General features: G+C 49.3%; 1 protein-coding gene across 3 annotated transcripts in view; it reads right to left on the bottom strand.

The window, feature by feature from the left end:
* Nucleotides 1–11315: 11315 nt before the first annotated feature.
* SYNGR1 (synaptogyrin 1) overlaps nucleotides 11316–23202 on the bottom strand; it is a 39773-nt gene continuing 27886 nt past the window's right edge. Inside the window, exons 2-5 of one of the 3 annotated variants that reach the window (XR_004373655.2) lie at nucleotides 21983–22220; nucleotides 19289–19434; nucleotides 15795–16095; nucleotides 11316–14972 (exon numbers count right to left, since the gene is read on the bottom strand). Coding sequence is in view for 2 of the 3 variants with exons in the window: in XM_032779897.2 (XP_032635788.1) it covers nucleotides 15877–16095; nucleotides 19289–19434; nucleotides 21983–22220 (603 nt within the window). In the remaining variant the exon portion in view is untranslated. Of the gene's footprint in view, nucleotides 17418–19288; nucleotides 19435–21982; nucleotides 22221–23202 lie in introns of all 3 variants that reach the window. The other 2 variants (XM_032779898.2, XM_032779897.2) reach the window with 2 other exon arrangements.

A 23202-nucleotide genomic window follows, 5' to 3' on the forward strand; every position in this document is an offset into this window, starting at 1 on the left:
GAGGCCAGACCTGCTGGCGCTTCCAGGCGCAGCCACAGACGTCGAACAGTAGACTAGTCTGCTTACACCCGCAGCACCTGCAGACTTTTAATGGCTCGGTCTGTGGTTCTGACCGGAGCGCCCAGGGTCCCTCCACCAGCTTCCAGTCAAAAAACTGGCACCTGGCACACCCTGTGTGCACCGGCTCGGCGCCTCTGTGGTGTGGACTCTGCTGGCTGCCCTGGGGATCAACTCCATGCCTCCCAATGCACCACGTCCCCGTCTCAGCCCCTGACCACCCCTGCCTTTCTCCAGTGGGCCTAGATCTCCCCTCTGTCACACACCACCTCCTGCCTCTCCCACCTCCTCTGGACCCAAGCAACACACTCCTCTCCTTCATCGCACCCTGAACGCTCCCTCGCTGGAGCCAGACTGGCTGACGTCTGCACTACAGCTGGTGGGCCGATTCCAGCTCTACCAGATGTACACGTAGCTCTCCTCGAGCCGTTGTTCTAACAACGTGGTGTGGCCGTGCTGGCACAGGTTAGGTGGCAGCAGTTAGGGACGCCTTTTACAATTCCTGCTGATCCCTGGTCAATTACTGGTTTTGGCGCTGCTCGAGCCTGAGCTAGTATGTTTCCATTATCCATGCTAGAAGCCCCTCCCAACCATACCTACAGTTGTGGATTGCTCATATTCCCTCTTCATGCTTCAATCACATAGGCCTGGATAAGGCACAGGCCTCTACTCTGGAATCATGTGATCTTACACAGAACCTCAGCTTTTCATTTTCACTAGCCTCATTTGGTATCAGAGGAAAAGCTTGAAAATGTGACCTGAAAATCTGCCTGAGCGGAAACAATAAGATTGGAGAGTTGCTTGATCTGCACCCAACTATCTTAATGGAAAGCCCCCGTTGTTTGGGGCCCCCACAAACACCACCAACCAGAGTCCCCTTTGTGCCAGCCCGAAGAGAGTATAGCAGTTCCCACCGCCCATCACGCAGATACTCGTGTCCTGTGGGGAAGTTACGTGAAGGGCCTCACTGCTGACATTCTGCCGTTCTCCAAGGAAAGAGGGCCCTTGCTTTTACCCTTCAGAGGGGGAGAAGGGACCTTTAGGCGAGGGGAGGGTGTCCCTCTGCACCATCATGCTAAGAGGAGGATAGGATCGGGGAAGGAACCACGGTGGGCATGTCATCGTGTTGCCTAGTGGCATCTGAAATTGCCTTTATCTGACCCTCTACTCAAAAGCTCTTCTCCTCAGCCCCAGATCACAGCTGTGCATCTGATAGGTCTTTAAAGAGAGTCAGTTCTGATTAAGCTCAAAACCTTAGGTCTCATTGTCTCAGCTTGTTCTTAGCCCCTTTACCCTGCCTGGAGTAGCAGATCTCCTCCATTTAGATGTCCTTCCGTGTAGACGGCAGCATAAAGGCAATTCTGCTGTGCTGCTTGCAGCGCCCAGCATGCCGGGGACATGTATGGGGCTTTGAGCCCGGGGGCAGTAGAGGGCAAGTCAGCAGCAGAAGGGTGTGTGGGAAGTCTGAACGATAGATGGCTGTGAGTATCACCATAAATTAGAGCACCCCTGAGGTGGCTACTAATTTACACTTCAGAAGTTCAGCTGGCTCCTGAACAGTTCAGAATTCAGAACACCACAAAAACTTACCTTTGCACAACCTCTTCCCCTATTACTGGGCTGTGCTATCCGCTCAGAATTTGGGCTATAGTTGCCGAAGTCAGTGGAGTTATCAGGAGTCTCTGGGTTGGCTACACTTACATTTGCAGCTGCTGGTCAGTTACAGCTGTGGTCGTACAGTGTGTAGGGCCAGCGTTAGCTAGTGTGTCACACTGACAGCGACCAGCGCTGCCGTATGTCCACAATTGCAGCATTTGCAGCCGCTGTTGTGAGTGGTGCATTGTGGGCAGCTATCCCACAGAGCACCTGTCCCATTTGGTGCTGTGGGTGTGGGAAGGGGACGGAAGGGTGCGGGTCATCTCCGCCTTTCCGTTCCAACGACCCGTGGTGCATCGCTTCCTTTCAGCCGTTTGGTGCCATGTGAGTCTGCCGCATGATTTCAGTAAGAAATGGAGCCCAGCTGCTGAGGACTTTGCTGTGAATGTTGCCAGCACATCACGTTCTAGCAGTGGAGCTATTCCTTTGCTCCAAAAGTGACAGTGAGAGAGCTCAGATGATGAAATAGATTCGGCTGATGCGCTGAACTAAATTGCTTGTGGCAGTAACGGACGTGCTCGCATCGTGGAACGCCGCCGCCGCCTTTGGGGCTCGGGAAACAAGCACTGAGTGGTGAGATCACATCGTCATGCAAGTCTGGATGACGAGCAGTGGCCTGCAGAACTTTCGGGATGAGAAAAGCCACTTTCATGGGACTTGTGTGCTGAGCTCGCCCCAACCCTGCAGCGCAAGGACACAAGACTGAGAGCTCCCTGTCAGTGGAGAAGCGGTGGCTATTGCAGTCTGGAGTTGGCAACTCCAGACAGCTACCGATCGGTCGCAAACCAGTTTGGAGTGGGAAAGTCGACCGTTGGAATAGTGGTGATGCAAGTTTCCACTGCCATTAATTGCATCCTGCTAAGAAGAAACCGTGACTCTTGGGAATGTGCAGGACATTTCTGGATGGCTTTGCACAAATGGGTTTCCCTAACTGTGGAGGGGCAATAGATGGGACGCATATTCCTATTCTGGCACCACCCACTGGCATCCGAGTACGTTAATCAGAAGGGGTATTTCTCTATGGTTCTCCAGCGCCTGTGGATCACCGTGGGCGTTTCACTGACATTTCACAGGATGGCCTGAAAGGTGCAATGATGCACGCATCTTTCGAGAACAGTGCATGTTTTTCAGGAGCTGCAGCAGGACTTTTTTCCAGACCGAAGATCCAGTGGGGACGTCGAAATGCCCATTGTGATCCTTGGGAATCCGCTTACCCGTTAATGCCTTGGCTCATGAACCGTATACAGGGCAAGCTTGACAGGAGCAGGACCAGTTCACTACAGGCTGAGCCGTGTGCAGAATGACTGTGGAGTGTGCTTTTGGCCGTTTAAAGGGTGGATGGAGAAGTCTCTACGGGAAGCTAGACGTGGGGGAAAGCAGCATCCAGCAATTATAACGCGTGCTGTATCCTCCATAATATTTGTGAAGGGAAGGGTGAAACCTTCAGTGACGAATGGACCTCCGAGGTTCAACGCCTGGAGGCTGAATTGCACAGCCAGAGAGCGGGCTACTAGAGGAGGCCCAGCACAGTGCTTCAAGATTAGGGATGCCTCTTAAGGAGCATTTGAGGCAGAAAGCACAGTAATGTTGGGCTGCCTTCCACAGGAGTGAAGTGCAGTTGATTGCAATGATTTGCAGTGCCTATTTTCACTTGTGGTACAGTATGTTACACTTTCTGTAATAATAAAAACTGTTAAAAGACAAGAACTCCTTTATTAAAAATACAGTACATAAAAGGGCAGGGGGGTAGGTGATGAGCAGTAAGTCAGAGGTTGATATGTCCTCCTTGTGATGTTCAATGCCTGCTGCACTTCAGGATAATGTGCTGCATGGTGATGGGTGTGAGTGCATAGGGTAAGGTCGTAGTTCTCAGGGCTGTAGGTGAACGTATGGGTGTTGGGGGCAGCTGGTGGTGGTAAGAACCAGGATGCTGGAGAAGGGTGTTTTGAGTAAACATGGGGCACAATGGGTTGAGCTTTGGATGGGAGGAAGGCACGGTAGTGCTCTGCCTGCATGGCATTACATTGATGCATGAGGTTCTGTGTGGGTTCCAGGGATGCTTAGCAGCCGATTGTGCTTCTCTTGGTAGCCATTCTTTCTCTTGCAGCCTGTTCCTTTTTCCTGCTTTCCTTTTCCTCCAGTCTTGCAACTTTTTTATTATCTGTGGAATACAGATTCATAACTGCTTTCACGAGCTCCTCCTTACTCTTCCTTGTGTTTTTTTCTTAAGTTCTGTATTTTTCAGAAGTCTGTGCTGATTGGGCAGTTCCAAGGTCACTTTAAAAAAACACAGAGAGATAAACTTTTACTTACGAGCCTGTATTGTTTTTAGACTATTTGTGCATCATTTACACATTGCGGCTAGCACAGAGAGGCTGCAGCTGCAGAGAGAATGGTGAGTTTCCCCACGCGGTCACCTGAGGGGGGGGGCTGCTTGATCTGGGATCAATGGGGAAAGCAAACAGCAGCTAGAGGGAAATAGCACTGACCCTACACCCACATCTGCCACAGCAGGTACCCTCAGAGCCATCTTGCCCACGTTGGCTCACCTGGGAAGGGGGGGCTGCTTGACTCTGGATTCAATGGGAAAGCAAACAGCAGCTAGAGGGACATGCACTGACCCTACACCCACATCTCACAGCAGGTACTCCTCAGAGCCATCTTGCACACGCGGCTCACCTGGGCAAAGAGGGCTGCTTGACTCTGGATCAATTGGGAAGAAACAGCAGCTAGAGGGAAATAGCACTTAACGTATCTCCTGCATTCTCCACAGAATTTTTATTCCTCCGATATCTCGCTGCTCCGGGTTAGCTGGGAAGAGCGGGAGGTCTCTCTACAGCTATGTGGATTCCGCCCTGGTCCCTATGCAGCTTGCCTGTGTGCAGCAATGGTCCCCCACCCCTCACGGCACAATGTGTGCGACGCGTTAGCCTGACGGGACAAGGACCACGGTGGCTCTCCCTATAAATTGCGCAAGCACATTGCACACGCTCTGGCTGAAACTTTTGAAGGATTACAGAGGCAGATTACCGTGACTGATAGACCAAATCAATGGGCTATTCCACATCTAGGCATGCTTGCAGGCAGCCATAGCCCCCTCCTCCCAAAACATTCCATCCTTATATAAAAGCTTCTTACCGGGAACAGGCTCCTCTGCTGGTTCCTCACTACCAAGTCCAGCGGCTGCGACTGGCTAGCTTCTTCCTGGCTGAAAATAGCTCCTGGTTGGAAAATAGCTCCTGGCTGCATGACTCCTGGGAGTCTCCAACACCTCAGTACCCTCCCTATCGGGTTCCTCTACACCCTCCCTCCTCTCCAGGCTCTGAACTGTCCATCGTGATCTTCGGATGGCAGTGGGGGTTACATCCAAGTATCGCATCAGCTCCTTGTAAAAATGGCAGGTTGTGGGGGCGCACCTGAGCGTCGGTTTCGCTGACGTGCTTTGCAGTTGGCACTCCGCAGCTCCTTTACTTAACCCTGCACTGCAACGAGTCCCGGTCATAGCCCCTGTATTTGCATGACTTGATATCTGGCCGTAGTATCATAATTTCTTACGGCTGGGCGCAGCTGTGCCTGCACAGCTCCTCACCCAAACACTGATGGATTCTGCAGCTTGGCAGTGCTCCATGCTGGGCTCGTTTGAGCGTGGAGGCATGGTCACTGATTGATTGATTGATTGATTGCATTCCATGCCTCGCTGAGCAAACAGGAAGGGGATTTTTAAATTCCCGGGGCCTTTAAGGGCTGGTTACCTGAGCCCAGGGCAGTGGAGTGCGAAACGATGACCAGAGAGGCTGAAAGGTATGCTGGCATACCTCCTAATACCCTGGAGGCCAATTACAGCGCTGGTGAGTGTCCACACCTGATGACCAGCGCTCGCATCACAGTGCTGGATTCGCTACACCCGTAGCAGACCAGGAGTACAGCCAGCGCTGCAGACAGGGAGTTGCAGCGCTGGCTGAGCTTTGTAAGTGTGGACACCGAGTAAGTTGCAGCGCTGTAACCCCCTCACCAGCGCTGCAACTTGCAAGTGTAGCCAAGGCCTCTTATAACTGAGATCTTAATCTGGCCCTTAGTCAGGGCTAATCCTATCAAAGGAACCCAGTGAATGAATTTAGAGCAAGACAGCATAGTTTTTAAAAATTATATAATGATATACATGCACACGTACAGATAATTGGTTTTGGTCTTTCTCAAGACTGTGTCTGCACCTTTCTAGGTGAGGGTAGCCTGTTTCAGTAATGATGGGTTTTGTTTAACATCTTTGCGGGAACAGGAAGGGAGATGTAAGAATAATCCCATCACTTAAATGAGGAGTCAGATGAAGAGACTGCCACTTGTGTGACTGACACATTTTTTATGTGAATGATGGATGGCAGAATGGCTGCCATAGCACTGAAGGTTTCTGGGAACAGCACATTTCTCTGTGTGAATCAGTACCCAAGAGGTGTAAAAGTGATCAGATGTGAAATTCTGCTCTTGTGTGGCCATGTCATGCTGGCTAGGGTGGGAGTTATCAAGGTTGGACACTCTGTAGTCCCATAGTATTCTTTTGTTTTGTAGAAAATATATGAGGTTCAGACACATACAATTCTACTTTAAAAATAAACACCAATGAATTAACTCAATGATTTTGAACTATGTTTATGAAATGTTGGGGGCCTGACTAGCAGAGTCCAACCCCTCTTTGTCCACTCTTGTCTAGTGCCTGATCACATCTGTTTCTTCCAAATATGTGGAGCATTCGGATCCTTTTCCTTCAGACGCAGTACATGATCCATTGGCTGGAAGTGGAAGCTAGACAAATTCAGACTGAAAATAAGGTGTAAATTTTTAACAGAGAGGATAATTAGCCATTGGAACAATTTACCCAGGGCTGTGGCGGAGTCTCCACCACAGGCCATTTTAAAATTAAGATTGGATGCTTTTCTAAAAGATCAGCTCCCATTCAAACAGGAATTAATTAAAGGAAGGCCTATCAGCTATGTTATGTGGGAGGTCAGACTGCAAGGTCACCGTGGTCCCTTCTATCTTTATAATATATGTAGGACACAAGAATATTAAGTAATCCAAATGGAAATAGATACTGTGTTAGAATGATTTCTTAGAAAAAAGGTTAATATTGGCCAAGTAAGAGAATATGCTAAACTGAAGGTCCCAGTCCTGCAAACAGGTACACAGAGGCTTAGCTTTATGCACAAGTTTAGTCCCATTGATGTTGGTAAGACCACGTGTAAAGATAAGCACATGTGTAAGCGTTTTCAGGATCGGGGCTTGCATGTGTACAGAAATGAAATGGGGAAAATTATTTTAAAATAACTTTTCTCTGGAACTTCAAAAACCCATGTAAAGCAGAATGTTTCTGTTGGGTTTATATATTAAAAAGATGATGGGAGATATCTATTTTAAAACAGCTGCATTGCAGCTATCACATTTTCTGGATTGCAGCAGCAGCAGCAGATGCTGATTTGATGATGCCTAGGGTTGCACACCTATAATATCATGAGCATGGGTAGCTTCCTGTGCCTGCAGAGAGCTCCACTGAAATCACTGAGGCTGTGTATGGGCACAGGGATCTGTCCATATGCATCACATTGCGGGATTCAGGAATTAGGATCAGGGCCGCTCAAAGGATTTAGGGGGCCTGGGGTCTTTGGCAGCAGGGTCCCCACCGCTGAATTGCCTCTGAAGACCTAGCACTTCGGCAGTAGGTCCCGGGGCAGAAGGACCCCCCCGCCATGGGTCTTCAGGGCACTTCGGCAGCAGGTCCCGGAGCGGAAGGGCCCCCCGCCGCCGAATTGCCACTGAAGACCCGGAGCGGAAGAAGCTCCACGGGCCTGGGCCTTGCAAGAGTTTTCCGGGGCCCCTGGAGTGAGTGAAGGATCCTGCTCCAGGGGCCCAGAAAAACTCTCATGGGGGACCCCACAGGGCCTGGGGCAAATTGCCTCACTTGCCCCCACCGTGGGCAGCCCTGATTAGGATTGCATTCTGCCTTATAACATGTACATGCAGCTCACACTCAGGTTAACAGAAATTGTATGTATATGTTACAGCAGAATTTAATCCTGAGAGAGAGAGAAAAAGCACTCTCTAGAGGTTAAAGCGGACCTGCTTTAGTCTATGGCCAGAAGGGACCATTAGATGAACAAGCATGACCACTTGTATATCACGGGCCATTACATTCCACCCCTTTACACCCAGGATTGAGCACAACAGCGGTGCTGCTATGTTTTACTAAAACACATCTTTCAGAGAGGCATTCAGTCTTGCTTTGAGGACATCAAGGGATGGAGAATCCAGCTCTGCCTTTGGGAGTTTGTTAATCACCCTCACTGTTAAAAATGTTTGCCTTATTTCTAATTTGAATTTATCTGGCTTCAGCTTTCAGATATCAGTTCTTGTTATACCGTTATCTGCTAGATTAAAGTCTTTAGTCCCTGTGAAGATACTTATACAGGGGATTCTATTCTTGGCTCCGGCAGAGTCACACTGTGTGACCTTGAGCAAGTCACTTAACAGCTGTGTACACCATTTTTCCCATCTGCAAATTGTGACTAGTAAGAATTACCTCACCGGGGTGTTTGCATAACACTTGAAGTGCCTCAGCTGGAGAGTGATACAGATGTACAAAGTAGTGCATCATGACTAATTATTTAGCTAGACTGACAGCTTTACACATCGTGGAATGCTGCGTCACACAGCTTTTGCTGATTTTGATTAACTCTATTTCCCCTTTCCTATATTTCCCCTCATTCTCTCTTCTTAACAGCAGAAATCACTGTGCTGTATGTCATAGCTAGAACCTACCCGAGAAAATAGGACATTGGTCATTTAAGCTCCTCTGAGCCTCAGTTGATAAATAAAATGATCCAGTGAATCAAGCTAATAGTGGCATGAAAACAATCCTTCTCTCCCCATGTGTCATACTGCAATCCTTGTATCAGTTATGGCACTCTTATTTGTATTTTCTCCATTGTTTCGCTATCCCTGGTAGGAACCAGATGTGCATGCAGTTGTTTCGGGTAAAGACTGGCATTATTGCCTCTCTAGTTCTACAGATGTTTTCTCCATAACAAGGGAAGTGCAGTGACTCTGTTGGGCCAATGGATGGGAGATGGTTTCTGCAGATAGACAGACTCCTGAGGAGTGCAGTGCTGGCGAGATAAACATTCACGCTTATGTTGAGTGTGTGATGAGTCATGAGGCTGGATTCAGATATATAACAGAGAGAAAAGGTGGGCGAGGTAATATCTATTATTGGACCAGCTTCTGTTTGTGAAAGAGACACGCTTTTGATCTTACACAGAGCTCTTCTTCAGATCCTGTGTTAACTTGAAAGCTTGTCGCTGTCACACACAGAAGTTGGACCAATACAAAATATTACTTTTCCCACCTTGTCTCTGTAATATCCTGGGACTGACATGGCTACAGCAACACTGCAAACAATCATCTAATAGTTCCAGCCTTGCCAATCTGTAGTCACAAGCAACGAGTTTTTTTTGGGGGGGGGGAGAAGAGGGGGCAGCATTCTTCTTTGCTTGCAGATCATGAAGGCTGAGGTTGGAGGAGAAAGCTACAGTTTTCTGGGAAGGCTGCAGGTTGGGTGGTGGAAGAGAAATGCTGGTCGAGCATAGCTGGGCCTGCTGCACTCATGCTACTCCTGGTCTTAATGCTGCAGAACCATTCAGAACCTGCCCATTGAAAGAGCAGGACCAAAAGGTATAATGGAGACTCTCCCCTCACCTCTCCCTTTACCCACATCTTCAGCCTTCTTCCTGCAGGCCCAGCTGTCACACCTTTGCCGCCCCCTCCTGGCCCTGACCAGCTACTGTAATAGTGGCTGCAGCGTGTCTAGTCTATGAGTGAGTAATGAAGATGCTGCTGGGTAATGCACTGGCACTAGAGTCAGCAGGCAGCAGCTGGGCCTACAGGCATCCCCCTTTCCATGTAGGCTGGAAAAGGAAGGAAAGGGAGGAGAGGGAAGAGACAGAAGTGTGAGAAAAAACTGGAGAGAGAAAAGCTGACAGCTCCCTTTCCTGAACACGCCCCAGGGATTTGACAAGGCAAAATGGAATAGCTTCCCCCAGAAGCAAGGTGGCAGGGGGCACAGACCTACCTCCACTCCATGTCTGTGTGTGCCCAAGAGAGACCAAACAGCAACAAAGGTGATGATCTCACGAGTGTTCAGCCAATCTGGATTTTTTGAGTGGGCAGGTTTCGGTGTTGCCAGCGACTGTGATTTTATTGAGAGGCTCATGATATTTATTTATATTTATTTCACAGTCTCACAATAGCTTAAAGCCCCAGCTCCTGGAGTCCTTGTGATCTCATGAAAATGTCAGCTTTCATTTTAAAATACAAGGCAGTTTGTAGCCTTCATGGCCACAGCACAAAGCTTAAAAATGTGGCCCCTAAAGGTTGAAAAAACAGAAGGAAATGAAAGATGCCAAAATGTCTAATTATCTGAAATCTCATGATTTTTAAGACAAGTTCACAGGCCCAAGGGCTAATTACTTTTGAATGCTTGGGGTCAGCAACACTGCAGTGGCTTATGGGTTATTGGTTGACAATGAGTTTTTAATGGGCTCCAAAGGACATTTCTGCAACCTACTAACATCTCAAAAGCTAGGAGAGTAGAAAGAAGCCTTACCACAAATGTGGCATCCCACTTCAATGGGTGCACTGTACTAAACTCTTTTTGGACATGATTTTGAGTTGTAATCAAGGGGGGCACAGATGACCCACAGCAGCACCCTAAGTCTGGCCCAGCACTACAACTCTAATCCAGGCCTGGTGTGGAGGGGAGGTGCTGGGGAGGGGAACTGGAGAGCAAGCCCACCCCACACTCACGCCACAGTGGGTGAGGTCCAGCTCCCCAGTCTGGTTGTTGCAATCTGGTGCATGGGGTCACAGCACTACTCAGGTTTGGCCCAGCCACCCCTCTGTCATGACAAAGGGGCATCTGGGTCAAATTTGAATGAGTGGCATTGCAACCTGGCTCATGGGTTACAGCGCCACTCAGGTTTGGCACCCTTGGTTTCAGTTCTGCAGGTGCAATTGAACCCAGGCTAAAGTCCCAAACAAAAATGGATCAGAAGATGGCTCTGCGTTTCCCGGCTACTCGATATTGCCCTAACTACGAGGGTGTTGCCGGGGGAAGGAGGATGTCTCAGGGGATTGGGAAATGCAGTCTTTCACCACCAAGAACCCTGTGTTGATTGACCACAAGTTGGAGAGGGGGATGGGTAGGATACATAGGACTCAGATACCATGATGATGGGCTCATTAGTGCAAGATAGAAAGATGTGAGGAAAGTGTCATCTAAGGCTAGGCAGGGGATGGTAATTTGAGTATTATGCTTCTCACATTGTGGCTATTGGAAATGAGAGAGGTGTTTGTGGGAGGGTATCTATTGCTGAAGCCTATTGTAGCAGAGCCTGGTGGGTTTTTTTTAATATTGAATGATATTTTTAAAATGTGTCCCCTGCTAGAAGCTAGAACAATGGATAAATAATCTAGAAATACATCAAAGCAATAAACTGTAGGGTAAAATAACCCCCAAATACCCAGGATATGAAAGGGAAGAAAACCCGACACCTTCATTATGGTTTGTTATTTTGAACATAATAACTTTATTGATAAGAGACACCAGTAGTTACCACCTTCACTTTGTTAACCACAAATATACAGGACGTAGTAAACGCAGGTGCCAAGATGGCAGGGTTTATTGGAGTTGATTTTGGAAAAACATACTAGGTGGGGGAGGGAGTCGGGGGTCACTCAGTATTGGACAGACACCCGAGGAACCTGTGTGCAGCAGGCCATTCTTTAGTCATCATATATATGTATTGCTTTATATTATACATCTTTTATTTATATATAATATATATATACTATACACAGGCAGTAACACTGCAGGGGAGGGGCAGGGAAACCCAACTGGAGTTATCAATACCACAGAGGCAGTGAGATCATCTGGAGAAATCGTTTGTATGTTCTGCACAAGGCGACTGAGCTAACCTCTGGGCCTCATTGTCTCCTAGTCTCTCCAGAGGCTGGAGTTCAGATTCCTAAAAGGACCCACCCATCTGTCCTGCATTTCCAGGACCTCCCACATGCTTATAAGGGTACAGGGTGCTGGCAGTGTCAGGTGCAGAGACTTATTCCTAGGGAGCGCTCAGGAACAATGGGGGGTGTGAGAAATTAGTTGAGGAATAGCATGTGTGCATGGGAGGGGAGAAATTTTGTGCCTGGGACTTGTCAGGACACTGGAGCAATAACCCCCTCCGACATCCAGGGCTGGCTCCAGGGTTTTTGCCACCCCAAGTGGCGGAAAAAAAGTCATGATTGGTGGCAGCTCCACTGCGCTGATTTCGTCTTCAGTGGCAATTCAGCGGCAGGTCCTTCCCTCCAAGAGGGACTCAGGGACCCACCGTCGAATTGCCGCTGAACAGCCCCAAGTGCCGGCCCTTCCCCTTGGCCGCCCCAAGCACCTGCTTGCTGGGCTGGTGCCGGCCCTGCCGACACCTCCTGTTGTGAAACAGCCTCTAACTCAGGGTCCCCACATGCTCTGTGTGCACGTGGGGGGGGGGGGGAATTGTTCCCTCACTTCCAGTAGAGAACCTGCAACCCTGTTAAACAGCCACCAACACCACAGAGGGAAATGTCCCCTAATTGTTCTACTATTCAGACACCCTTGTCCTCCTCTCTCTGTCTCCCCCAGTCCCTCATTCATCAGGGCTAAAGATGTTACATTGAAAAGAGTTCACTGCTCCCACCAGGCAAAAGCAAAGCCAGGAACTGAGCCACCAGAGTGGGCGAACCCTCTAGGAACCACTGCAAGATCCTGCTTGCCATGCAGGCATCTGCCAAGGGACAGAGAACAGGAGTAGAAGGACAGAGAGGTGGGGAATAACCTGAGACAGAAGCGGACTGGTTCTTCATCTGCCTGGGAGGTGCCTGCCCTGACAGAGGAGATAATGAGCCTGGCTGAGTTCCATCTCAGAGCAGCTAGGGGGTTCCTCGGTGTTGTGAGGGTAACAGGGTGTAAGGAGGAAAGGTCTCTTTACTGACCAGCTCTAGATGACTTTAGGGATCCTCTCGGCTGTGATGGGAGAGGGGACATTAAAATAGTCCCATGGTACAAACCAAAATAAACCCCGCCCCCTGGGCCAAACGCGCTGTTGAAGTGGGGGATGGCTGCTGGGTCTCAGAGGTTCATTCCAAAAGACATGCTGAGGTTTTACCCTGAGACACCAGTTGCTTGTAACTCCTCTACCTCCCCGCATAACCCTCCCCCACCCGTCATTCTCTCTCTCACTCTGGGGGGGTGGAGACGACTTGGAGAAAGCTCTCTCTGACACGAATTACAAAGAACCCTCTCGATAAGGTCCCCCCTCTCCCCAAACCTAAATATTAGGCTACCCCAACAGAAGAGAAGCTTGGGAGATGGGAACCTTTCCCCATCGAACCTCCTATTTACGGTATTGCTTTTGCTTGGGACCATGGAGTGAGAGACTTGCCCAGCTCCTCTTTGTGCTTCAACTGCGACAGGGCCTATCATTTCCTTCCCCTCACCTCCACTAGCTGCTAGCCATGTGCCACGTACAGCGAATCACTGGGAGAGGTGCCAGTGGAGAGGCCTGTAGACAATATACACACACAGACACATAGATCATGCAACAGCTGGAGTCTCAGTTCTCTCCCATAACAGCTTTCAGTGCCCAAAGGTAGAAGTCCCATAGGCAGCTCTGAGAAACAGCCCTTTAAAGATAGACACTGCAGATAAAAACATCTGTATAATTGTGTACAAAGGAGGGGATTCCTCACTAGACAGGTCTTCCCCCCATTTTGGGGCTGCGTCTTCCTATTTCTCCTACCCCCACATTTGGGGAAAGGTGTGTGGCAGGAGAGGAAGCTTGTAACCTAGATTAGTGGTTTTCAACCTTTTTTCATTTGCAGACCCCCTAAAAAAATTTCGAATGGAGGTGCAGACTTCTCTTGAAATCTTAGACAGTCTGCGGACAACAGGTTGAAAACCACTGACCTAGATGTTTTGTCCTGCCCTCCTGGTAACCCAAGTTCAATTCCCAAGCCTGGCAGGAACTAGGAGTCCTAACAGTAAGTGCTCTGCACTGCCATCTAGCACCCCTGTGTACTATCATCCTGCCCTGGTTCTGCTCCTGATCCCTCCATCTTAGGGGCTGCGGGCTCTGCCCAGCTCAAGCATGGTAGCCTAAGAGTTAATATTCTGCACACCCATGAGATACCTAGCTTTGGTTCCTGCCCTCATTTTCTCAGGGCTTGTCTACACAGGGAAATTGCCCAGAATAGTTATTGTGGAATAGCTCCTCCCTGTGGAGCCTCTATTCTGGAATAAAAATCACTTGTAGTCCGGAATAATTAGTGTACTTCCAAAGCCGAGTAAGGATTCTGGGATTAAAAAAATCATATTTTATTCCAGAACTGAGTGTCCACACAGGGAGCTATCCTGGAATAATTGTTTTCGTCGATTTCCTGGTGTAGACAAGCCAGGAGCTAGGGGCTGAGGATGGAGCACTGACATCTCTGAAGAGCTGTAAGATACACAAAGACAATGTTTCAGTGGGAAGAGAGTGCAGCACAGCCCGTCCAAATTTTGCAAGGGCAGGGGGAGATGCTCCCCATTCAGCTCATTTAGCAGAGCTGCTGTTTAAAGACCCCTCTTAGGTTCCCTGATCAGTCTCAGCCAGGATAACTTTGGGGCAAACCCAAGAGCCCAGCTGCTGGGGCCCTTCTCATTGGTTACACGCACTCTAAGAATGTCTAGACACCAGCTGGTAGAAACGCAGCAGTATTTCTTTCCAGCAGGGCGAGAAGCTCCATTGGGAGTCCTGCCCTGTTTCTCTGGCCTCCAGGGAGCATGGCACAGATGCCCAGGATGATCAGTCTAGGAGCATAGAGAGGGTGGAATCTCTCTAACTCCACCAAGGATGTGGATTCAACAAGATTATAAAAATGAAATTCACTCGTTTGTCCCTTTCGTCCTGCACCTTTATTCTGGGCAAAGGCCACAGGGCTCCCAGAGTTGGCTGACAAAGTTCCCCTTCAGCTGGTGTGAAGCTGGCTTTTCCCTAAATCAGCCCAGTGCCTTCCTCCTCATCCCATGCTAAGCCAGTTGTGATCCCTAAGCAGAAGGAGCAGGGGATGAAGGGAGTTCTCAGGAGTTTCTCTCAAGACATCTTTCCCACCCTGAGGGTGCAGCTTGGTTCTGGTTCTCCCTAGTGGAACACAGTGTTAACCTCAGAAGGGTGCTTACATGGGGAAGGGAAAACACCTCCAATGCAATCGCCTGGGGGAGGAGGGATTCTCACCACATAGCCCATCCAGTCCAGTCCTGATTATTCTCTTGGTTTAAAATCTACCAATGTCTTTGTAGTTTTGATGGTGCCTGCAAAACTCCTCCCTTCACCCAATTTTCTCTCAACCCCCATCTCCCACCCTCACTATCACTCCTCCCTACACCCCTGAAGATAAACCACCAATAACTTCCCATGCAGCCTTGTACTGCTGAGGAGGCAATACCCCATGAGGCAAAAGGGTTGTGATCTGCCCCACTGCTTGCACATCCACCCACCCTCCACCTTTGTATGCATACATGCTTGCTCTGACCTCTCCCTCCCTCACACACTCCTCTGCCATCTCCAACTCCCTGCCTCCCGGCCCACAGACACACAATCTGCTCCAACGCTGTAGGTGCCACCTTCTCCCCCTGCCCGCCAGAGCCGCTTGAGCGGTTCCCCTGTTGTCTCCACCTCTTAGGCCTTTGCTTCCTGTGCTGGTGCCCTTGTCACCCTCCCCTGCCCACCAAAAGACTGAGCTGGATTCTTGCCCAAAGCTGCTGCTCACTCCCACGTTGCCAGGGGAGCTTTTGCCGGGACAGGGACAGACTTGGGAATACACAGTTTGGGTCTGGTGGACAATTCAGAGAGAGGGAGGAGCTGTTAGGGATTTTTTTTTCTTTTAAAAAAATAAAATAAATAAAAAAAAATGGCCCAGAAGGCTGCAGCATGGCCAAGGGCCATCTGTTCGCTGGGACACACCTGTCTGTTTTGTGCCGTGGCCTCCTGCCGGCAGAGGGAAGGGGGGGGAGGGGAGGGGCATGGGAAGAGACACCAGTGTAGCTCAGTAGTTCTGCGTTTGGTACCCCTGCGTCTCAGCGTCAAAAGCGTCTACTGGAGGGGGCTGCTGGTACGTCCCCACCGTGTCTGTGGCATCGTCCTCGTTGGTGTAGGGGGCGTAAGGAAGGCTGGAGTCCTGGCTTGGGTCCGTGTAGTCCTGGGAGAAGAGGGCCGAGTCGGCACCAATCCGGTAGCGCTGGTACGCCAGAAACGCCTGGCCCACCTTTAAGGGAGGACAAGCGGAGACGGGAAGCAGAGAGAGAAAGAGGCAGGAGAAAGGGAAGGAAACACGCCGAGGGGGAGAGATAAACAAAAGCCGAGTTAGTAGTGGTTAAGGATTAGTGCATAAAGCATGACTGGAAATCACTGGTTAAACACACCCAAGAGCAAGAAGAATTAGTGTGCCCCACGGAGAGTGCGAACCCAGGACAAGAAAGAAAACATGAGTGTGCCATCCGCTACTTGCACTTGCTTTGCCCAGGCCCACAGCAATCTCTGGGGTATGCTGGGTCCATCCTGCCCAGCGACGGGATTCACATTGTGCAGGCATAGATGGCCTGCAGATATACATGTATAACGTCCCCTACCCAGCCAGCTGATCTGCTTCATGTGCACCTCAGTGTTCTTGCTCCTTTGGGCTGGATCTGTGACACATTTCACCGTAGACCCCACTGGGGCTCCAGACTGACCCGCCAGAGGGAGGGGATGGACATGAGGCAGCGGCTGTTCCCATTAACCCTTTCACTGCCAGTCATCCACTAAGCAACCTGCTACGCTGCCAAGAAAAAAAATCACAGACCTTGCTGGGGAGGGGAGGGGAAGCAGATGCCTTCCCCCGGGAGAGTGGTTAGAATAGATCCAGCCTTGTTCCTGCTCCCTGCCTCTGACATTGCTTTTGGAACGCTCTTTGGTGTGACAAGGTCATTGGGGCTGGGGCTTAGGGAGGGTCAGGGACCAGAGGGCTGCCTTCCCTCTGCATCACAGACGTGTTTGAATGGTCCAGCCACCCAGGGACCATCCCAGCGTAGTGAATGAAAGGGGCAGAGAGTGAGAGGAAATGGAGATGGGAAGTAGGGATTGTGGTGAGGGGAGCCCTGCCCGGCTAAAATATTAAGACCAAGCAGATTCCAACAAAAAAGGATAGAGGTGTTATTCAGCATTAGTCAGGTGTGGGGAAGTGGAGGAGGAGAGGTGGGTCACTTCCTTCCAACTCCCCAAAGGACAATTAACGTCCCATCCCAGTTCCAAGGCACATCGCTTCTCTCTCTCCCCACCACGTCAGCTGCACTGACATGGCAACGTGCATCTGTATTCTCAGCCCCTGCCTCCCACCCCGATCCTAAGAGTTGGAATCATCTGCACTCTGACCACCTCCTCCCCTATGCACACCCCTTCCTCACTAAGGCCCAGGGAGAATGGCGCTAAGCGCTCCCCTGGGGAATGGCCCTAGGGCAGCGGTGTGGGGGAGCTAGGGAAGAGAGTGTTGTATTCTTCCTGAAAGCTAATGTGTCTGAATCTCCGGAAAGCCAGAAATGTCAAGAGGCCCTGTGAGGAGAGAGGGGGAGGGGATAGAGAGAAGAGTCAATGAGAGAGACAGCCAAACAAAGTCACGCGACTGAAATAAAAACCCCAAGAGACGCCATTAGACTCCCCTTCCTCCAGCCGAACAGGGAGAGCAACTGGACCCACGCCCTCCTCCTCAGGCCTTTCATCTCATGGTCCTCTCTTCCTGTGGCTGAGGAACTCTGGTCTGTGTGGAGAGCCCGCAGTGCCACTCATTGGGTACGTCTGCATTGGAGCTGGAGGCATCATTTCCAGCTCCAGTGGATGTACACGTGCTAGCTTTGATTGAGCTTGCATGCTAAAAACAGCCGTGTAGCTGTCGTTGTGCTGGCAGTGGGATGGACTAGCTCTCTGAGTATGATCCTGCCCTGGATCCTAGGTACTTACTCAGGTGGCTAGCCCACCCTGCCGTGGCAACACTTCTATTTTTAACAGCTTGATCAAAACTAGCATGGGTATGTCTCTCTGAGCTGGAAACTACACCTCCCACTCCAGTGCGGACACACCCAGACAAAGTTTGGGAGGACATGGCACGTGTTGCTCTCCTTTGCCGCATCTCTCAGGGGGTGAAGATGTTGCCTTGACAGCTCTTCCAGCCCCTGATTTCCCACCCCATCTGCACTAGAACTACAGAGAAACATCTAGTGAGAAGAGCAGATTCTGGCTGAGCGGGATGGCAGCTATGCCACTGGCATGATCTTATCTGCGTACCACAGATTTTAATTCCTAGGAGTGTGCTGGCTGCTATTTTGTGTGGCAGGGGTGAAACAGTATCTCACAAAGGACAGACACACTGTCCTCTCTTGTGCAGACTTTACTTATGTTCTTTCTTGTTTTGTTCTATCTCCTAATTTCAATTAAAAGACTGAAAGTACAAGGAGGCTGTTGGGTTTTTTCCATGCACAAATAGGTTACATTGAAATGGAGCCCCAAAATCTGGACAAGTAGAGAAATTCTCTGGTGTGGGTTGGGGGATAAAAAGGGAAGGGAAGGGAAAGAAAGCTTTGGGAAGGGTCCAAACAAATTCTACCATTTTCTTCCTACCAAATGAATAAATGAACTAGGGATGCCAGCATGGGGATAAACCAGATACAGAGAGGGGGAAGTTTCAGAGGGGTAGCCATGTTAGTCTGGATCTGTAAAAGCAGCAGAGTGTCCTGTGGCACCTTATAGGCTAACAGATCTATTGGAGCATGAGACGAAGTGGGTATTTTCACCCACGAAAGCTCATGCTCCAATACGTCTGTTAGTCTATAAGGTGCCACAGGGCTCTTTGCTGCTTTCAGAGAGGGGGAAGACCATACGCTGTGCTACAGGATGTTAACAGCCATGTCCTCCCCAAACACAGCTGCTGAAGCCCCTCAGGATGTCAGTAATGCTAGCAACACATCCTGGAAAGAGAAACAGACTCTTTGTATGGTACTTATACAGCCCCCCCATTGCCACAGTCTCTGAGCACCTCAGAGTCTCTGTTCTATTTACCCTCACAACACCTTGGTGAGGTAGGGCAGGGCTAGTATCTCCACTTTACAGATGGGGAACTGAGACACAGAGAGGTTTAGTGGCTTTCCCAAAGTCACACAGAAAGTCTGTGGCAGAACAGGGACTTGAACCCAGCTCTCCTGACTCCTAGGCTAATGCCCTACCCACTGGACCATCCTCCATTTCTTCTGCTGGGCCTCTCCCAGAAGCCACTTTAATTTCTGTTCCATTGGAAATGCAGAAGGAGTCAGCCCTAGCCAGGGGACCGTCCATCCACAGAGGGCTGGGCTAACCCTCAGTGGGGTGGGAACCTCTATGCAGGGGAGCCCTGATCCCAGGGCTCTAATCAGGGTCCCAGCTGCTTTACTCACCCAGGTGAAGATGGAGAAGAAAGAGAAGGTGATGGCTGCTCGGGCTGCATCTGCCCCCTCATTCAGCGGGTTGTTCTCATGCTTTGAAACTTGCCACTGGTTGGCCAGGAAGCAGAAGCCAACAAACCAGAGGAATGCCCAAAAACCTGGGAAAGGACAGCATTAAAACAAAATGGGGGGGGGGGGTAAACAGTAAATATATTAAGGTTCTTCAGCAATTTCTATCCTGAAAGACCCCAAGTGTTTACAGAGTAGGCCAAATTCTGATTGTGCAGTCCCATTAAACTCAGCGGAGCGGCATGGCTGTAGCTGAGGACAGAGCTGTCATGCTGGGATGTGCAGCTGCAGAGAATGCATTTAAGTATGGTGTGGTACCAAGGTTTTATCAGCATGAACTTGCAGGGTTACATGACTCACGTGAGTGAGTTCTGCAGGGCCTCCTAAATGAGGAGAGATCACTCACTTCTGAAATGCAGCCCTTCTGAAGCAGTTACGCTACACAATATGGTCCTGGAAGAACAAGTGAAGAGCAGTTTCTCCAGAACAAGCTGCGAAAGAATTGTAAGCAGCCAGACTGAAATTGCACAGTGATTGGAATCTGGGCAGCACACCAGGACTAATGCCTTTACACTTATACAAAGTGCCATGGGATCTATAATACAGCTACACGATGACAGAGAGGCCCTCCGTTTTACACCTCTTCCAAAAGATAGGCCATACACACTGGTAATACACAGAATAACAGTGTTCCTGCTCGAGGGATTGGAGAATGAGAGGAGAGAGCAAGAGAGCAGCAGCATTTTGATGGAGGAAAACACCTGGATCACTGCTCCCTTGGGGAGGGGTGATAAATGAGCAGGATCAGACTTTTAAGGAAAGGGGAAAGGAGTGTGGATAATCCAGATCAGAGCATCAGGGTATGGGAAAGGGGCTGGCCTGCAGTCCCTGGAGGGAACAGAAATTGATGCATTTACCCCCTTTCTGAGGTATGACCAGATAACTTGGGAGAAACAGGCAGGATGTTTGTTCTGCTGTAGTGCACTCAGTTTCTCTAACACACTCCCTTCCGCTTCTCTTCTCTTCACCTCACTGTTTGCTATTTATATAGCACTATCACTATTCCCTGGCTAGACAATGTGCAACGTTTGCTAAACAAGCAAAAAAGGCTTGCACACTTAAAGGCCAAAAGGGGTACGTACAGAAGAGTGAACAGACATTGGGCCTGATCCTCTTTGCACAACAGTTTTCCAGTGGGGTAACTCCATTGGTGTCAGTGGAGATACTCCTGACATGAGCTGATGGGAGTTCAGAATCAGGCCTGCAGAATGGAGGTGGACATCATGTTGGGAAGGCTCTGCAGAACAAGTGATTGTGTATTTTACTTTAAGGGCAAGAGGGAACAGTCTCAGTGCACATTCTTGGGAAGCTGTTCCGGGTGTCTTGGGGCTGCGAAAGAAGGGATGAAGTTGGGAGGGAATGAGCTGGACAAAGCGAATAGTAAGGAGCGAAATGTCAGCGTGAAGGACAGCATGTGTGGGGACGTCGGCGGAGACAAGGACAGATGAATGAGAGAGTAGAGGACAGAAAAACTTTGAAAGAGAGATGAGGGAACTTGGTGCAGAAGATGGTGCAAAGCAGAACAGAGATTCAGAGACATGGTGTGAAAAAAAACTTTCCTTGTGACACCCACCACTCACTGAAGCCTCCAGCTGAAGTACCAGGCACACAGGTGCTGCTCTGCAGCTCCAACAAACTAGGGACCATGGGAAGCAGAATGTAAGTTAGAACAGCCCTGGATGCCAGGAGCTGGACAGGGGCCTGCAATGCCTCAGAACATGCACAGTACAAAAGTGACTTAAAAGGAATTTATAGTCAGACTATTTAAAATTCTGGGGGGTTTGTTTTTTTTGGGGTGGGGGGATGGGGTGGGTTCTTATTTGATTCAAACATTTGGCACTGGAAAGAAAAACCTCAGTTACAAGATGTGTCACCCTCTACTCCTTCAAATAAGGGCCTAGAAAGATCCTACCCCAGTTTTCCAGTCTTCCAAGGAGACCTCCAGCAAAAAACAGGGAAAATGAGACTTGATATTTCTAAAGGAAAAAAATAAGGGCAAAATGGGATCCTTTCAAGCTGTTTTTATGCACCATACAGAATTAAAATAAAAGGGCATGAACTAGCTGTTTCTTTCCTTTGCAGGTCATTTTTAAGGCTTGCCATTTTTAGTCACAGGAATGCAATTTGCACATATGCTCACGTCTCCCACATTGTGTGAGGAATGCTTGAGCTGCCTGTGGTGTCATTTTCCCACCATCAAATCACAAGGCTGCAGCAGAGGCCAGAGAGAGGTCAGAGAGAAACAGGGCAAAGACGAAGAGGGTAAGAGGAGGGTGGGGAAAAAACAGATGATGAGTTAAGAGGAAGGAGAGGATAGGGGATGAGAGGAGGAAGGAGAAGGAAAGAGACACGGAGAGGAGAAGAGGAAAAAAGAGGCGTCAGCGTAAGAAGGGGGAAGAAGGTTGGAGGACAAAGAGGAAAAGAGGACAAGGTGAGTGGGGACAAGGAAGGAGACCAGTCAAAGAGCTCCTGTTCCAGGGATGTCTGGCCAGCTGGCTTATGAAATAAGACAGGCTCCTTCCCTCAGCTCAGCTCCCTGAGGAAAGGGGTTCCATGCCAACCAGCCAAGAAGCTCACCAGAGACCCCGATGTCCGAGAGCACTGCCTTCTTGCGGTCCTTGACGCTGCTGATCTGTGGGAAATAGATGTCCAGAGCCAGGTAGAGAAGGCAGCTGAGGAAGGCGAAGACGCCCACGGTGATGCCATAGTTGCAGGCGTTATGGTTGCGGTTGAAGATACAGTGCTCCTCCACCTCAGTGGGGCTGTTCAGGTAACCTTCATTCACAATGGAGCCGAAGACAACAATGGAGAACACCTGAGGAGATGGAGGAAGGTGAGGACCATGCCTGCCTCCAGAACACCAGGTGACTAGTGCAGTGGAGAGAGGTCTCCCAAGACTAGCTGGCCCTCATATTCCTTCTCTGTCTGAGCCGCGAGCCTGTCTTGGTAGCTTGTTTGGACTGCAGCTGGAAAAAACTGAGTCACTTAGAACTATAACTGATTTTTTGGGGGATGGGGGGGTTCTTAACAAAACAAAAAAACGAAAACATTTTGTTGGGTCAAATGCCATTTTGAACGTCAATATGAAACAATACTTGGAAACAAAGTGTCAATTCCAAACCAAATGGTTCATTTTGACATTTCCAAAATTTTTGTTTTCAGGTTTTTTTTGTTTAAAACTATTTGCTGAATTGGACATGAACTCAAATAGTTTTGGTGCCCCCCAAAATGCACTTTTCTGTGAATTTACCATTTGCTAAAAAAGTTTTTGCCCAGCTCCAGTTTGGGCAATAGTTGAGGGGAAGTTTACCTGAAAAATGTTACTTTATTTCTAAGAATTGCCTCATAATAGGATATTCTAAACTTATATTTTTATTTTTTTTATTATTATTTTTACAAATTTAAGCTACATTGAAATAGGTCACTCTCCATCTGAAATCAGAGTGCCCACGCACAGCCTAGCGCCAGACTAAGGAAAAGGGTGAACTAGGACCAGTTTCATTTCTTCGGTTTTAGTTCTTGGGTAGACAAGCTCTAATGGTTGGTCTACACTGAAAAGTTATATTGGCATAGCTACATCTCTCACGGGTGGAAAAATCCACACCCCTGAGCAACGTAGTTACGTCGACCTAAGTCCCCATGCAGACAGCACTAGGCTGATAGAAGAGTTCTCTCATCAACCTAGCTACTGCCTCCCAGGGAGCATTTACTACAGATGGCAGTGTCTTCACTGAACCGTTATAGCGGTGGAGTTGCAGCAATACAGATGCACCACTGCAACACTGTAAGTGCAGAAA

Source organism: Chelonoidis abingdonii, chromosome 1 (genome assembly GCF_003597395.2).
Source record: "Chelonoidis abingdonii isolate Lonesome George chromosome 1, CheloAbing_2.0, whole genome shotgun sequence".
Taxonomy (NCBI): Eukaryota; Metazoa; Chordata; order Testudines; family Testudinidae; genus Chelonoidis; species Chelonoidis abingdonii.